General features: G+C 33.1%; 2 protein-coding genes across 2 annotated transcripts; one reads left to right on the forward strand and one right to left on the reverse strand.

Annotated features, from left to right (window-relative positions):
* The first annotated feature begins 9000 nt into the window (after window positions 1-9000).
* On the forward strand, window positions 9001-13164 carry LOC109805299 (homeobox-leucine zipper protein HOX3). The gene is made up of 5 exons (XM_020367332.3): window positions 9001-9143; window positions 9224-9326; window positions 9871-10043; window positions 10381-10460; window positions 12648-13164. The coding sequence occupies exons 2-5, from the start codon at window positions 9233-9235 to the stop codon at window positions 12913-12915; spliced, it is 615 nt and encodes a 204-aa protein (XP_020222921.1). The 5' UTR covers window positions 9001-9143; window positions 9224-9232; the 3' UTR covers window positions 12916-13164.
* Window positions 13165-17103: 3939 nt separating this feature from the next.
* On the reverse strand, window positions 17104-18057 carry LOC145956411 (uncharacterized). Its single transcript, XM_083072005.1, has one exon. It carries the CDS (start codon window positions 18055-18057, stop codon window positions 17104-17106), a length of 954 nt encoding a protein of 317 aa, XP_082928131.1.
* Between the last annotated feature and the right edge of the window lie 456 nt (window positions 18058-18513).

An 18513-nucleotide genomic window follows, 5' to 3' on the forward strand; every position in this document is an offset into this window, starting at 1 on the left:
AAAACACTTAAATACTTACTTAAAAACTAGAATGGGTAGTTAAACTTAAACTTATCAACTTAGATATGGTCAACATTAAAGCATAAGAGTCATGGAAGTTTTTTAAAAACTTAAATGACTTAAAAAGTAATCACAACACATTATATTAAATCTTGATCACTTCAAATGTTATTGTGATTTACTTTTTACTCGCATACAAAAGACCCTCTCATTAAATATATCCTTATATACGTTGACAATCTTTTGTAGACTAAAAGGTTCTTATCGTAAAGTGTATAACAAAGTTCACAAAAAAAAATGATGCTGAATTTGTCTCAACTAGGGCAAATAAATTTATTGTATGTTATTTTATATTTTAAGATTGATTATGTACTTTTTTAACCTCTTGCTATTTCACTTATTTTTTTTATTTATTATTTGTAGGAAACATATGAAAAATCAATGACACAAAAATATGGAGAAGACACTTCATCTCATCCTGCAATTGATTCTGATCTTTGGTTAAAAGTTGCAGGTGAAAACAAGAAGAAAAGAGTGCATGGCATGGGACATAACTTGGATCTTGGAACTAGTAGCTCTACCCAAGGTTCATCTCCAGAGGTTGCAGGTTCCTCTACAAACCTTACGCCTATGACAGAAGAACGGGTCACTACAGTTATAAATAATGCATTGACCTCTTTTTTGCAAACACAATTACCAGAGATGATGAGGCAAATAATTCAAGCAGTTCAACCATCAACAAAACCATCAACCAACCAACATAGGGAGGATCAAGGACGAGATAATGATTTTACTAGCTTAGGTTGATTACTATTTAGGATGAATCGTTATTTGACTTTTCTTTTTGTAAGACATTAATTAGTTTGGGTTTCTTTAAGATAGTATGCACAAGTTGGATTTTGTAATACATTTAACAATTTGGTTTTGTAAGAGATATTGTTACATGTAACTTTTATTTTAAATCATGTCGAATTGAAAAAAAATTATGTAGTTGTATTAAGTGCCATATCTACAGGGATTCATGAGAGAATAATGTATATATATAGATAAATTAGGAAGGTTGCGCAAGATATTAGCGAGGGATTAGCGTGGTATTCGTGAGGGAACTCAATCCATATGCTTTGATGGATTTGCGTGGGATTAGCGAGGGATTTGCGAAGGACATATTTGCGAGGGTTTAGCGAGGGATTTGCGAAGGACATATTTGCGAGGGATTAGCGAAGGACATATTTGCGAGGGATTAGCGAAGGACATATTTGCAAAGGTTTTGCGACCTTTTAGCGAGGAAATATTAAATGTAATTAGCGAGGGAATTTAGGCTCTACATTTACGAGGCGATAGCGATGAATTAGCGGCACAAATTTGCGACGGACTAGCGAAGCTATTTGCGAGGGAAAAACGAAGGAATGTAGCGAGGGAATTGCGAGGGATATGCATCCGTCGCTAATTAGCGACTTGAATTTAGCGAGGGAAAGATCCCTCGCAAATCCCTCGCTAGTCCCTCGTTATTCTGTTTAGCGAGGGATTTGCGAGGGATCTTTCCCTCTCTAATTCGCAATTTTCTTGTAGTGACCACCCAAGTCACGACTTCTCCTGGTCGGCCAACTTCACTCAGTGGCTCTAGTATTCTTTAATCAGCCTCTTCAGGCTAGCAATAAGTATTCTAGACCACCCAGGTCACGACCACTCCTAGTCAGCCAACTTCACTCATTGGCTCTAGTATTCTTTAATCAGCCTCTTCAAGCTAGTAGTGAGTATTCTAGACCACCTAGGTCATGACCACTCCAGGTCCCGAGTATTCTCAACCACTCTTGGTTCGTCAACTTCACTCGTCGACGCTAGTATTCTTTGTTCAGCCACTTCTAACTCTCAGTGAGTATTGTTGACCAACTCCTGGCCCGCTAACTTCACCATTAGCGCTAATATTCTTTAATCAGCCACTTCTGACTCGTAGTGAGTATTCTTTGATAAGCCTCTCCAGGCTTTTACAAGTATTTTTTCCCTAGCCTCTTCAGACTTTACAAATGATGAATATATGGTCTGGTTTAAGTGTTTGGCTTACTCTCACAGAGAGGATACAATAATTTCTACACTCACTAAGATATGCAACCTTAGTTTTACAAAGATTGAGTGTGTGGTTTACTTTCACAAAAAGGATACAAAGATGACTACACTCACTAAGGTTCATGTTCCTAAGTTATACTTAGAACTCCATAGTCTATAGAAATGAATACATTATGGTACATTTGACTCTATAAGCTCTATCTCTGGTTTCTTCACTTTATGGGCTGGATATCACTCTTTGTCAATGTCAAAGCCAACCTTTCAAGGTTTGAAGTGATGATCTATATATAGTCTTATAAAATTTGCCCGTTGCAAATGTCCGTTGAAGTAGAATATAGTCGTTCATGACTAGTTCGATCTTCTCATTTAATACTTAAGATTTTGCATTAAATGTTGTTTCTTGTTTGTAGACATTGCGTGAAGTCTCTATGTTTGTTAGTTGCTGTGTCTGACTTTAGCTAAGACCTAGAAACCTTTTTGTCCTTTTCCGGTTGCATAGCTATAGAGCGTTGTCCTTATCTGAAAAATTAATGTATTTTTTCTAACACATGCATGTTTTTGTTTTTGTGTGCTTTTCTTCTTCTTCTTCTTTTTCTTTAATCACGCAATCATATTGAGAGCCTTTATATGATCGTAGACGATTCCTGATTTGTCCTTTGAGACTTGATTCTTTAAATGCTTGCATGACAATTTTCGTCTGCGTCTGGTATTCCATGTGCATCTCAAGTCTTGTTCTTCGTCTGAGCATTAGTCCTTAATGTTTTGACTTTCTATGGTTTGGTCAACATTGTAGATGGACTGGCTTTGTTTCAGTCTGGAACATTTTTTAGTCTGTGTTGTCCTTCGTCTAATATGTTGTTGACTTTCTTTTGATCTTTGACCAACCTTCGTCTGATATTTGATTTGTCATCGTTTGGAGCTTGTGTTTTTTTTCATCTATCATATGGCTTGGTTTTTCTGATTCTCATGATGTGCCTAGCCTTGACTATTCTTCATCTAAATTGACCATTGGCCTTCATCTGATGTTTGTATGAACTTCATCCCACTTTTGTCTTGTTCTAGATTTAGCTTTGTTTTGGCCTTTCGTTTGATATTTGTTGAATGTTCTTTGATCAGACCTAGTTTTGTTGCTTGACCAACCATCGTCTGATGTTCTTGTTTAGTTCGTTTAGGCTTCGTAGATCTTGTGTTTAATGCATTTGATCTTGCATTAAATGTTTGCTTGCCGAATCTGTTATGTGAAGTCTTTTGTACCGTTCGTTCACTTCTATGTCTGACTTCAATCATAACCTAGGTATTTCTTTTCTCTTTCCATGAATGTAGCTTCAGAGGTGTTGTTTTTTTCTAAAAAGTAGGTGTACTTGCTCTGATACTCGCAACTTTGACTTGTGAATTCGCGCTCGTCCATTTTTTTCTTTTCACGTTTTTGATGATTTCATGTGTTCTTCTAAGAGTGTGGATGATAAGTGATATTTCTCGTTGTGACTTAGTGGACAATCTCCCCCTTTCAATATTATTTGTCTGCATCTGGAGTTTAAGTCTCCATTTGAGAGGTAGACTTTGACTCTTCTTTTTGTCTGGTCAATTTGTGAAGATGGAATACTTTAGTTCCATTTGGAACATTCTTCCGTCTTGTGTATATCCATCGCCTGTGGTCTTGTATCATGTGAGGCTTCATTATTTTCCTTCTTGTACTTGGGCTTGGCTTCGTTTGATCTCTTCATCTGATGCCTTGTAGCTTTTACCCTTTGTTTTAGTTCTGGTGTGGGAAGTTATACATTCATTTTGCATGTACTTATATTTTTCTGAAACATTAACACACTTATTAGAAATAACAACATGTATTATATTTGTCTCATTCAAAATCTTGCTGGAAATTGCTTCGTCTGACTCAACATTAATTATATTAGGTTCATCTAATACTTTTTTTAAAAAAAAAATATTAACATGAGTAATAAAATTGATGCTTTATGAATTACATCCCTCGAATAAGAGAAACACGTGGTAGTCCATGCCGAAATATATGGATAAAAAGAAGTCCATGCCGAAAAAGCTCACATAAATGAAACGTTACAAACCGGATGGTCAAATCAATGAATCTCTCTTTAAATTAAACCAATTTTTTTAATAAATATCTGTTTATTAGTAATTAATCTAATCGAGACAATTCATATTTTTATATTTTAAATAATAAAAAACAGTGTTTTATATAAAAAAAAATATATAGTCCACATAGTTATTTATTGTGAATGATAAAAAAATTTAATTAAAAGAAATAATTATGCTGCAAGTAAAATTTTGATACTCAAAAAAATAAAATAATGTAGATATTTGATAAAATAGAAAGAAAAAAATCCTTAAAAAAATAGAAACTAAGACACTTTCCAAAAGAAGTATCTCCTAATTACCTATAATGATATAAATATTAAAAAAAAATAAAAAGTTAGCTACAAGCAGGTCAACATGCATTTATTAATTCCTTATTCTATATCCATCTCTCAAGTCCCAAATAGTAACTTTCCATTGTGAAATTATATGCCCACCCAACAAATAATATCTTATATATTTGATACTATTTCACGCAAATATCAAATCCCATCGCCCAAAGTAAGAGCACAAAAAGCATTTTCTTTCCATTTAACTAGCTACTTTTTTATTCACAATAGAATTCTAGATAGCTTTGTACAATTGAAGAAGCTATCAAATGAAAGTATCCATTATGCGATGCAACTAATAATGGCTCTCAAATTTTTACATTATAGATGATCCATAATGCCTTGTAGGATAAAACTTTTTAAATAGTAAAATAGCTAGTCTACTTATTATAATTAATTAGAATTTTAATGTGTATTAAATATAATAAATATTTTTATATAATTAAATTTTTAAAAAATAATTATTTTTGAATATAAAAAATTATATTTTCCATTTAAAATAATTAACTTCAATTAAGATAGAATATCATGTTTACTATTAACAATTTTCTTAAGAAAATTGTTGATATTTAATTTAAAGACAGATAAAAAAAACAACATATTAAGAAATATAAACGATGAGAATGTTAAGTATATAAATTATACTATTATATAAAGGGATATCTTTTCGATAACTGTTTTCATCTATATTTTTAAATGAATCATTTTACTCTTGTTTTATTTTACCTAAAACTCTAAATAACTTTTTTTTTCTTATAATATCTTTTACGTCTCAATTTTTTTTTATTTTTTTAAATAATTGTTTATGTAATTATCCATTACAAGATTTATTTAAATTTATTTTAAAAAATAGTGATACATAGTGTCCCTTTTTCTCAAGTAAAAGCAAAAAAGAAAAAAATTGAAATAATTGAAAGATATTTTTTGACTCATTATAAAAATAATACATAAAACGCATTAAAAAAAGAATATTGTAATAACTGAATGTGTATAGATTGTGAAATTTTTTCTCTTGCAATGTTATACTTTTCAAATTGTATATCTTAATTTATAACATGATAGTGTCAACTTGTATCTTGTTGGGGGAGAGAAAATCAGAAAAGAGAGCAGAAAGCATTAGAAAGAGGTGAAATAATGTTGTTAATTTATTTTACTGAAATGAATGGGTGGCGTGGGACATAAACAAAAGTCAATTGAATAGGGGAAGTGTGGGCGATTATAGTAGTAATTGTGGGTCTCTGATGACGATGATTAGGAAGACTAAAGACAGAAAAGTGAAAACCACTTGTCTGTCTAAGCTTGTGTTTGTGGGGTCAATGATGTTGGTTGGTCCGTGTTGAGAGGGGAACCCAACCAAAAGAAAGGCTCAAAGGTCCTATAGCTATGCCATTCCAATCATTTCTCCTTTCGAACTTTCAACTTTCCACCGACATCAAACCCTACTACTACCTAAATCCATTTTACACTATTTAATTATAAATATTTTTTTTTTATTTTCTTTTTCCTCAATAACATGTTCTGCATTCTGAAACACCCAACGATTATTATTGTGCACTTTGATGCTTGGTTTTTTAGGTCTTTGTCTGTAGTTTGGATATTACAAACATTTATACATATTATATGTACTTCGTATGTGTAGAAGCAAAATATATCTATATAATTTAATGTGCTGCATTTGTTGGGAAAAAAGTGAAGTAAGAATGATGGAAAAACAGTGTAACAACATTAAATATTTTTAATGTGTTTAATTTTATAGACCACATATAAACTATTTATTTGTTAGTTGTTACTAGCTGTACTTGTATTGCTCCGTTTCAAATATTTATAATGTTCATCTACATTTAATAGTTGTCTAATTGATAAGTATTTAGAATAATGTATAAATTTTAAAGTCCATTATGATGGATTTTTCGGATGCATTTCTTATATCTCGATATATTTAAAATAATCATCAATTTCTTTAAGACGTATTTCATTAGAGCTTAAACTCTTCTAATCAAGACTAAGGAAGTCAAAACCTCCCTTTTTAAGTAATAGAGATAAAAATAATAATAATGAAAGATAATGCATGACATATAGCTAGAAAAATTGTCTATGAAAAATGTTAAATTATTAACAAACCCCCCACCCCCCAATTGAAGGAATAAAATTAGTGATCTCCATTAACAAGAAATATATATAAAGTTTTACGACATGGCAAATCTGCTAATATCCACACTTTCGAAATTGATAGTGCCATAAGAAGTAGGTTAGTGTGTCGACCACCGTACTCAATTATTTGTGACTGGTTTTCTTTGGTACGTAACAATTTTTGACTGGTTTCAAAGGAAAGCTTTTCGAAATATTTGGCCTTTTTCATGTATTTGTTTGTGTTATGAAAGATATATGACTCTGCTGAAATAATTAACAAGTATGTTTTTTAAGGTTTTTATAAATAATGTAATGACATGATTTTTTTTTAAAAGGTTCAGGGTTTAGTTTAAAAAACTATTAAAATAAGTTTATGTCTCTTACCGTAAAACTTTGGAAATTTCAAAATATTATATATATATATATATATATATATATATATATATATATATATATATATTAGAATATGTGTATAATGAAAAATATTTTAGTTTTAGTTTTTGGAAAAGCTTATATATAAACCACTTGTTCTTAACTTTTTAATTTGTGCTTTTTAAAAAAAATAATTTCTCACTAAATTATTATGAAATTAATCTCTCAATGACCAAGTGTTAATTAATGCATTAATGTTATTTTTTTTTAAATACATAGTTTTTGAGATTATAATATTACATGTTTTGTCCAAAAACAATTACATGATTAAGAAATTCAAATCCTTTCTATTCAAATCAACACGTTGATATTCTCAACTAAGAGATAAGTGAGTTTCTTAAGCACAACGATGAAAATTGGATTTCTAATAACTGTGAATACAAAAAATATTAGAAAAATAAATTTATTTTAATATTTTTATGTAAAAAAAATTAATTTAAAATTCATGATTGGTCAATTGCATGTTAAAAAATCCAACAATTAAATTTTATATAAAAATTAGACTTAAATATGTTTTAAATTTTGTTTTTATGCCATCAAATTTAAAATTTTTTATTTTGTTTATTTTAAAAAAACCTTATTTTACTTAATTGTTAGTGAATATGTTAAACAAAACTCATCTATTATACTAAAAAAGAATTGATACTCAAATAATAAAGTTGTGTTTGTTTATCTCTCCATCATGACATTGATTATTATTAACGATAGAGAGATAGACACAAAAATGATATTATATAAATTATTATCGCTTCATTTCAAAACTTTGGTTCTTTTAGTTTTTAAGATTAATAGTTATACACTAACTATGTAAAATAAGTTTACAATGTCAACAAGTTAAATATTGTTCTTGATTTTTATACTTATTTATTATACAATTCATCAACCGATCATAAATGATAATTTACTATTGGATGATGCATGATAATATAAAATTATTTACAAATTCAATTTATCAATTATTTTTTCTTAGAGGATGTTTGATACACAATAAATTTTTTTATGCATAAAAATCATGATTTATGAAAATTATAAATCTTGAAAATCATGATTCCTAGAAATCATGAAAATCTTTTTGATTGATTATAAATATTTCTGAGAATATTTTTAAATGTTACTTAATTTTTTTTACTACATTAAATAAAAAATAAAGGTAATATAACGTTTTTAACATATTAAATCTTGAAATGTTATTTTTTAAATAACAAAATAAAATAGAGAAACTAACTTACTGGACATTAGATTCCAGAAAAGTAAAAAATTTTGATGTACCAATTTTTTTATTTATAATTTTGTTTCAATATTTTAGTTATTTTAGAATTCTAATTAATACATAATTTTGTAATTTTTCTCAATTATATATTCTTATATATATTTGAGTAATTAAGACTAGTTTAAATACAACATTAATATTATTTTTTTAGTGAAGTAATAAGAAAGTGTACGTTAGTTAAAGTGTATGTACGTTAAATATTTTTTAATTTGTATAATGAAATAAATGAAGTATAAGAATTTTTTTATGTGTGTCATTATTGAATGAGTAGTTATATTGATTTTTTCATACAAAAATTATATATTAACATTTTAATTAGTAAAAATATCCTATTAAACCTAATTATTCTACATCTAAATCAATTTGTTTTCTCTTGATTATTATATGTAGTCCTGATATATTAAAGTGTATATAAGTGAGTAAAATATTTATTTTAATTTAAGATATTAAAAATAAATCTCCTTTAAATGTAAGAGATTAAATCATATTTTAACTAAAAAATAATAATATTTTAACTAGAAAACAAATTTGGAGTTTCATTTTTTACTCTTTTACACACACGTGTCACAATCTTTGGGCCACATAGCCTTTGACTTGAACGACTATAGTCAGAAACAAGCGCCTCTTGATATACGTTTTCCTGAGAAAACCTCTCTTTGATTTCCTATGCGCCTTTTAGGGTATTAATTATAATAAACTTGTACGACTAATTAATATCCCTTTATTTCTTTATTTGACCTTTCTATATATCTTGACCTTTTTCTCTCCAAACATTTCATCAGATCCTTTGTTGCTTCTGTCTTCCTTTTCATGTGTGTCTCCTTCACTTTACCTTTTTTGATACAGATCCTCTCTTCTTCTTCATTTTTTCACTCCCTTCATTATTTTCTAGGTGTCTTCAATGGCGGTTTTACCAAGTAGCATCTCCAGCTTGGAATTGACCATATCTGTCCCTGGCTTTGGTTCTTCGTCAACTTTTGTTCCTTCACCATCTGGTAATTATAAGCACCACATATATATAAAGACAAGTTTCTTTCTTTATTTGTTTGTTATGGTTTTCTACGATTGTCTTCCAATTTTCTTCATCTTTGTTATTTTGATCGACCCTTTATACCCTCTTATAGTTGAATTCCATCCTTTTATATGCGTGTTCTTGTTGTTTAATTTTATGGTAAATTATTTTATTTTTATTTACTTCTAGAGTTGTTTCTATCATATAAGTGGCCCCTCTGTAAAATATAGGTTTTCTTTAGGAAGGGATAATTTATTTATTTTTGTTACCCTTTCTTAGATTAAAATTTAAGTCAGGACCGCATGAACCCACCAGGGTTTTGTCTTTCATCTCTCTCTGGTTGGTGATTAAGCAGAAATAATATCTATAAACATCATGTTTCCAATCTTATCCTTAAATGATGTATGTATTGGATCATGTACTGAAGATCATTATATATATATGTTTGTTTGGTCTCTAAGTTTTTTTTTTATTTCTTATTTTTAATTTACATATATATAAATATAAGTCACTGTTTGGTATTGCAGTGAAAGAATTGGACATCAACCAAGTACCTCTGGAAGAAGATTGGATGGCACCAAACGTGGAGGACGAAGATGAAAGCAGCAATGGAGACCCTCCTCGCAAGAAACTCCGTCTCACAAAGGACCAGTCTCGTCTCCTTGAAGAAAACTTCAAACAAAACCACACTTTGAACCCAGTAACCCCCTCTCTCTTATTTAGCATGCATTTTTATCATTTTCTTTTATAAAAGCCATTTATATATATCATTTAATTAACATGATCATTTATGACAGATGCTAGCTAAATTAATATACTTTTAGTGTACAAACATATGAATTGCAACATCTTATTAATATTTTTCTTTTTTTTTGCTTTGTATGATAAATTTCGAATGTTATATGCTTTTGAAAGTATTAAATTGAATTTACTTTCTCATTTGATATTTTTCTTTTATAAAATAGTAAAAATATTTATAAGAAGATTTGGTGAAGGATATATATATGATTACCGTTCTTGTTTTCTGGGATCTGTAGAAGCAGAAAGAGACTTTGGCAATGAAGCTGAAGCTGCGACCAAGGCAAGTGGAGGTGTGGTTTCAGAACCGTAGGGCCAGGTATGGCTAATCCTAATTAATAAAGTGATGAATGTTATTTGTTTTTGTCATTTATGACTTCACTTTAAATATATATAATTTCATCTTTACCCGCATTTTCTGTGGGTATACATATATATACAGACAAATGTCAAATGTTGACAGAATAATGATAATTATGATATAGACCTCATGAATATGAATCCGATTCTATACCCCTTATTCATCGATCCGTACTATTTATAAATAAAAGTGGAAAGCGATCATTTTAAAGTTGCACTTCCTTCAAATAATTCCTCTCATTAATAAGAGATATAGGTCATACGATATGAATGAAATCTGGGTGTTGTCCATGTACATAGCTCAAATAGTTGGATCAAGTTGAAGCCATTGCTTTTTTTAAAACTCAAGAAGAGTGTGAAAAGAAAAATAAATATACCTATAATTTATATTTTTTAAAATCAAGCTAGTCAAGCATGATTGGGAAAAAAAATCCTAGTTTATAATGCACAATGATAGACATGTATACTTTTTTATTATTTAGAACAAATATTACTTTTCTCAAAGGTCTTCCCTCAAAACTTTATTTTTAAGCTGGTTAAACACACACTTGATACAAACGTGTATGTTCTACTTATTTATAATATATTTGATTTGTTATTTGAAAACCCTCAATTTTTAATTTAATTAGGGGAAACTCTATTTTTCCTATGTATTTTAAGTTTCAAACGTGACGAATAACTAATCACACTATTAACTAATACAAGTTAGAAAACGTAATTGAAAGTTAAAATAATAATAATAATAATAATAATAGTTATGATTATTATTATTATTGTTATTATTATATTAGGTCATGAGGACATAGCGATGACATGAGACTAGCTGGCTGTACCAACATAAGAGCAGTAAAATGATGTAATTCCAGTGTTAAACAATAATTTAAGCTGTGTGCAAAGAACACAATCATTGTTGTCCAAATTAAAGTAGACAACTCGATAATGATAGCACCGTATTGGTGGAGTTTTATTTGGCCTCGTGTGCTACACTGATCATCACTCCAATAAGTGCAACTTTGACCACTTGTTTTGGTACTTTAGACCAACCATGCATTTGATTTTACAAATCAATTATTAGTGTTAAGCATCAAGTATTTAGTTATAAACACGTATCCATATAAAATCATAGGGGTTTTCACTTATTCCCAATAATAAAATTTTCATTTCATAATAATCATCTTTGTCCCTTAAATTTTATGCATATTTACTTGGATAATATCTATCTGCCATATTGCTGTTAGGGGGTGTTTGGAATAGTTAATGGGAAACTTGTGAAAAATGCTTGTTTATAACGGTTAACTATAAGAATTTTCTAATAATTCTTTTATCCGTCAATTAAAATAAGTTTTCTAAATTTATGTCAATAAGCTTCATGATTAAATTTATATAATAATAAATTCTCATATAAAAATAGTGTATTATAAACACTTAAGTCACTTAGCTAAAATTGTAATAGGGAAACAAACGTATTTCATGTTTTCTCTTCTCATAAGAATTACCGTCCTATAAATTATCTTATATAATGAACTTTAATTTAAATAGATATAAATGAAGTAAGTATTTATCTAATAATTTTAAAATTTTATCCATAAATGTAAAATTTACAAAACTTATTGAATTAACATTTTATACAAAATTTTCTAAAAAAAACATTAGAAGTCTTAAAGCAACTTTCACAAATACAAATACATTTTTTCAAAACTCTTCTAAACATGTTATGAGTTACCTTAAGCAAATTATAAGAAGTCTATAACCTCTAAACCCTTTTATTACACTATTCCTAGACCTCCTAATATTTTTAGGACATTATTGTATTGATGACTATATATTAATTAATTTTTTATTTATTTATAATTGAACTGTTTAATTAGTTTTGTAGCTATATTTTCTATACATTTTACAACCTCACATAAATAAAACAACCATTGCATGTCGTCTCTCACTGATAGAGAAACTATATATATATATAGAGAGATGAAAAACAAAGTATCTACATGTTTGGTTCTAGGTTTAGGAATAGGATGTGTTTTTTTACAAATAATCATACCTTTGACATTGTTTCTTTTTCTTTCCAAACATGCTACATATGATTCATTGTGTCACCCATGCAATATTAGAATGTGACTAATGCTGATAACGTACAATGTAGGAGCAAGCTGAAGCAGACAGAGATGGAGTGCGAGTACCTGAAGAGGTGGTTCGGAACACTGACGGAGCAGAACCGAAGGCTTCAGAAGGAAGTTGAGGAACTGAGGGCAATGAAGGTGGGTCCACCAACCGTTATATCGCCTCACTACTCATACCCTCTTCCAGCTTCAACCCTAACCATGTGTCCGCGCTGTGAGCGCGTCACTACCACCACTGTTGTCGCTACCACCACCATTGCAGACACTGTCCTGCCGTCTGCGACTTGTTGACCCCGTGGCTCCTATTCTCCCGCACGCCAACTTATCTAATCAGATACAGTGCGGGAACTAATAAACCTAAAGTTAGGAAACTAAAGCAAGTGAAAATATATATTAGACAAATTAGTTAATATGGTTTTATTTATAGTCTTTACAAACAAAATGGGTCATTTTGGAGACCCTGGGGAACCTTTATTAGTTCTTTAGTTTAGTATTATTATTATTATTATTATTATTATTATTAGTATTTCTTTTCAATGATCCATAGGTGCATATTTGTTTGATAAATTGTGTTGCGTTTTCTCTTTTACCTTTCTCTTACACCGACTAGCTTCGCAGATCTCATGCAGCATTTGTGAGGAAAAGCTTATATGTAAATATTCACAACTTAAAAAAATTGAAATGAAGCCCAATTAATTTATTAGATTAAATTTTAATTTTTTTTAAAATGTTGGTCTTTGATAATGAGTCAGTTTATTTAAAATTAAAAATGTGATTTTACAAAAGGAAAAACATTTTTTTTTAAATAACTTAGATAAACACATAAAATTGAAAAAATAAAAGCTTATTTTTATTAAAAAAATTGCTTTTAAAGAAAAAAATTCCAAAATTGGCCCAAGTAATAATAAAGATATATATATTTTTTTAATAGAATGCACATGTACAATAAATGTTACATATAGTGACATACAAAAAGTGTCACTATAAGTATATTATATGTAAGTATATATCTATTTGGTATATAGCTACACACAATTTTAGTGTTGATTTTGAATGAGATTTAACAACATATTTTGTGTGTCACTATAACTTATACCTACATTTTTTAACAATATACTAACATATATTATATTTATTATGTAGGTAAAAGTAGTTTTTAGCGACACTTATTGTGTCACTATAGGATGTACGTCACTATACAGCAATTTCCTTGTAGAGATGTATCCTTTGTAAAAGATATTTATGTTGTATGTACCAAAAAAAAAAGATATTTATGTGGTCGAGTGGAAATTAATACTATTTTTTTTGCTTATGGTCAAGTTTTTTTTTGGTGCACTGGAAAATTAAAAGAAACTACAAACGAAGGAAGGAACGTCCTCTAGCATCATCACGTAGAGCTTCACATAACGAATGAGGAGGAGAGCCAAAGACAACAAAAGGCCTATCAAGAGACCCCCCCATCTTTGCCAAGATATCTGCACAAGCATTCCCCTGACGCAGAATATGAGAAAGTGCTACCCTCCAATCACGCCTTAGCAATTCACGTATCTGCTGAATAACCACCCCAAAGTTGTGAAATTTGGGAACATGTGCCATAGACACCAGCCTAAAGGCTTCCAAAGAATCTGTTTCACATTGCACCTCTCTAAAACCAGCATCCCACGCAAGCAACAATCCATGTTTCAATCCCAATAACTCGGCCAGCAGCACTGATGTGGTTTGATGCCGCCCAGAAAACCCCGTCTTCCAAGTCCCTTCGTGGTCCCGAATAACTCCTCCAAAGCCCACGCAGAGATCCCCACTCTTATAACTACCATCTACGTTGACTTTCACCATTGGGGGAGTTGGCTTACACCATGTGACTTCCTGCACCTCATGAGAATGCACTTGCTCGCCTGCGAAAGCATTGTTCCAATCACACAGTGTGGAGTTAATCTTATAACGGACCTGCTCCATATTCCACTCTTCTCCTCCTAACACGTCCATATTACGCCACCGCCATGTCCACCACATAACAGCCAAGAACTTGCTACATTGAGCGCTATTCACCCCCCTTTGAATCCAAGTTCTCACTTCATGATTGAAGAAGTTTATATTTGAGAAGCCAAACTGTAGCCAAAGCGCTTTACTGTACTTGCAGTCCCGCATGCAATGTAAAACCGATTCAGTATCCTCGCCACATCTAACACAAAGGGGGGATAGAGCCAAGCCACGGTTGAACCTGAACAAATTAGTAGGCACTGCCACATGAAGCATCAACCAAATTATGACTTTCACCTTCTCAGGGCACTTAATCTTCCAAATCCACAGCCACTCACCTTCAGCAGGCAAAGGACGGTTTTTGTTACACAACCACTTATAACCACTCGCTGCGGAGTATTCCCCATCCGTTCTAGCTGTCCAACTCCAAACATCTGGAACATTGCCAAAGCCCATTATATCAACCTGGTTTAGCATGTCCTTGATGTTATCTGGTACCAAGGTGTACAGGCTATTCCAATCCCACGACCCATCTTTCCACACGTCATTGATCTTCCTTTCAGTATCAGAAATATGCACATAAGGCACATGGTTACAAAGACGATCCATAGCGGACCATGAGTCAAACCAAAAGGACGAGTTACCATCTCCAAACCGAATCTTAAACCCATCCCTAATTTCATGTGTAGCCCGAACAATCCCTCTCATAATATTAGACATAGAGCCCGTGCTGGTTAAAGACAAAATACATCTCCCCCTTAGATACTTGTGCTCCAATATTTCCCGCCAAAGAGAAGGTTTACCAACAAGTAGCCCCCAAACAAGCTTCCCAAGTAGAGAGATATTGGCCATCCTGGTATCACGAATTCCAAGCCCCCCATACCTCCTTGGCGCTATTACTTTCTTCCAACTCACAAGGTTCAAGCTTCTAGTAGCACCCTCCTTCCCCCAAATGAAATTCCTGGACACCTTGTCAATGTCATTACAAATGGTTTGCGGTAACCACAAAGTTTGCATAGTATAAGTAGGCAAAGATGTCAGTACCGATTGAGCCAAACAGATTCTACCCGCCCTATTTAGCATATTCCTTTTCCACGACGCAAGTCTAGAATGAAGCTTTTCAACCATCGGCAGAAAATGACTTCGACCCATCCTTCCAGGTACAAGAGGGAACCCCAAATACTTCCCCAGGTCATTACAAAACTGCATATTAGTGGTAGCACTGAAGTCACGAATCACTGAAGCAGGGGTCTTGGCGGAGGCATAGGCTTTCGATTTCTCATAATTCACCTTCATGCCTGACGCGACACAGAACTCCTCTAGAACCTCAACAATCAGATGGCGTTGACTACTCTTAGCTTTACAGAAAAGCAAGACATCATCCGCAAAAAGAAGGTGAGATATGCGCGGTCCTCCCCGAGCGACACTGACTGGGCACCACCTCCCTTCTTCGACTCTAAGAGAAATAAGAGCTGACAATTTCTCCATGCAAAGGACAAATAAGTAAGGTGACATAGGGTCTCCCTGACGAAGGCCTCTAGATGGACTAAACCCCTCTAGCCTCTCCCCATTCCACAAAACCGACAGCTTGGAGGAGCAAACACACTGCATAACAAGGGAGATAAATATAGTAGGAAAACCAAAGTCATTCAAAGTGTTTCGAAGGAATTCCCATCCAACCCTATCATACGCCTTCTCCATGTCAATTTTAAGAGCCACTGTCCCAACTCTATCTCTAGACTTCTTCATATAACTCAAGATTTCCTGCGCTACAACTGCATTATCTACTGTGCCTCTCCCAGGGACAAAGCTGCTTTGAAGCGGTCCAATAAGCTTATGCATTAGCGGTCGCAAGCGATTGACAATGACCTTGGTAACTATTTTAAAAATCACATTGCACAAACCAATCGGCCGAAATTGTTTAAGATCAGTTGGGTCATTCACCTTTGGAATAAGCACCAGTAACGTCTCGCACAAACGGGAGTCAAGCGAGCCGGTTGTGAAAGCCTCAGCCACTAGTTTCCAAACATCCTGACCCACCACCCCCCAGTATTTCTTGAAAAATATTGCTTGAAATCCATCTGGACCCAGCGCTTTAAAGGATTTCATCGACATTACCGCATTCTTAACCTCCTCGACAGTAACATCTCTCATTAAAGCGTCCCTTTCCTCGTTGTTTAGACAAGGAAGTGGAACATGAGCAAGAGCTTCCGGGGTAGATCCAATTGGAGAAGTAAACAAGTTCCTGTAGAATCTATTGGCTTCTGCTTTCAAAGTAGCTTCATCCGTACACCATGAACCATCTTCTAAGAATAGACCTTGAATCTTATTACGTCTCCTCCGGATTATTGTTTGAGTATGGAAGAATTTCGTATTCTTATCACCATATTTCACCCACTTCTCTCTAGACTTCTGGTACCACAACATCTCCTCTTGAGCAAGGATCTTAGCATGTTCTCTTTGTAAACTTTTCTCTAAAATCAGCATATCACTAGAGCGTCAAGATTCTAGCGCCCTCTGGACACCTGTCAATCTCGCTTCCACCCTCCTTTTATTTCTGAATATATTACCAAATTTCTCCTCATTAAACCGCAATGCCTCATCTTTCACTTGAGCAAGAGAGTCCAGAACAAGTCCCTGACCAACACCCCAAGCATCATTAACCACCGAATCAAATTCCTCATGGAGAGTCCACGCTGCTTGGAAACGAAACGGTCTCGTGTCACGAGATGGCACGAAGCCACTGCATCTCACAAGAAGAGGGGAATGATCCGAGTGAATACGGCAAAGATTCTCAACATACGCCTCCGGGAAAGCATGTCGCCATTCATAGTCAACCAAAACTCTGTCAAGTCTCTTCATAATTAACCGAGAGAACCTTTCCCTACGTAACCAAGTGAATCTCGAACCAGTGGCACCAACATCCATCAAACTACAGTAGTCAAGTACCCTTTGAAACTTATCTGCTCCATTTCTACTAAAACGACCCCCACTGACTTCTGACGGGAGAAGGATCTCATTAAAATCTCCAATCAACAGCCACGGTCGATCCATAGTTTGACGCAGAGTAATCAGATGAGACCAAAGATTTTCACGAATGGAAGGAATAGGACTTCCATACACCGCACTGCATAACCATGTAGAGTCCTGCCTAGTGATACTAACAGTAACACATTGATGGAAATGGTCTATCAGGTCCACAACAACACCCGCATGCACACTACACAAGACCCAAATACCACCTGAGTGCCCTTGAGCTTCCACCACCGCCCCTGGATAGTATCCCATGGAATTCCAAAAGCGACTCGCACTAGCAAACTGGATATGAGTCTCAACTACAATAAACATCGAAGGTTTGAACTGGCTCACCAAGTTCCTTACGTGGCGCTTACCCTCAGTATTGGCTGCCCCGCGAACATTCCACGAAATGATTTTAAAATCTCTGAATACCATCATAAACAACAGCATAAAGGTGAAGAAAGAAAACACTGTCTTCTACTGACCAGGATCCCAGTGCATTCCTACATCAGCTACTTTCGTACTCACGGTGCCTTCCCCCTTTGATAAATTCACTTGGGAAGATGCTTGTGGCCCACTATTTCCTTTCTTCAATTTTGACTCAAGAGCTTTCCCACCCTTGGAAGTCTGCTTCGGTCCTTGCGACATGGTGCCACGAAGAAGATCCGGAGATATCACTATCCCAGTTCCTAAGTCGAAGCCTGGCATCACATCCTTCTTGTTAGCCTTGTCATTTATGTTTTCATTTAACATAACAGTGTCACCTTTTATAGCGAGTTGACTCACTGAGTTCGCCATCACCGTGGATGACTCAGGACTGAGTCGCACGTCACTCTCCTTGGTCACATGCATGGGTGGTCTCTTTTCTTTAATAGTTACGTGCCTCTCCTT

The sequence above is a fragment of the Cajanus cajan genome, chromosome 3, assembly GCF_000230855.2.
Source record: "Cajanus cajan strain Asha chromosome 3, NIPB_CcT2T_4, whole genome shotgun sequence".
Taxonomy (NCBI): domain Eukaryota; kingdom Viridiplantae; phylum Streptophyta; class Magnoliopsida; order Fabales; family Fabaceae; genus Cajanus; species Cajanus cajan.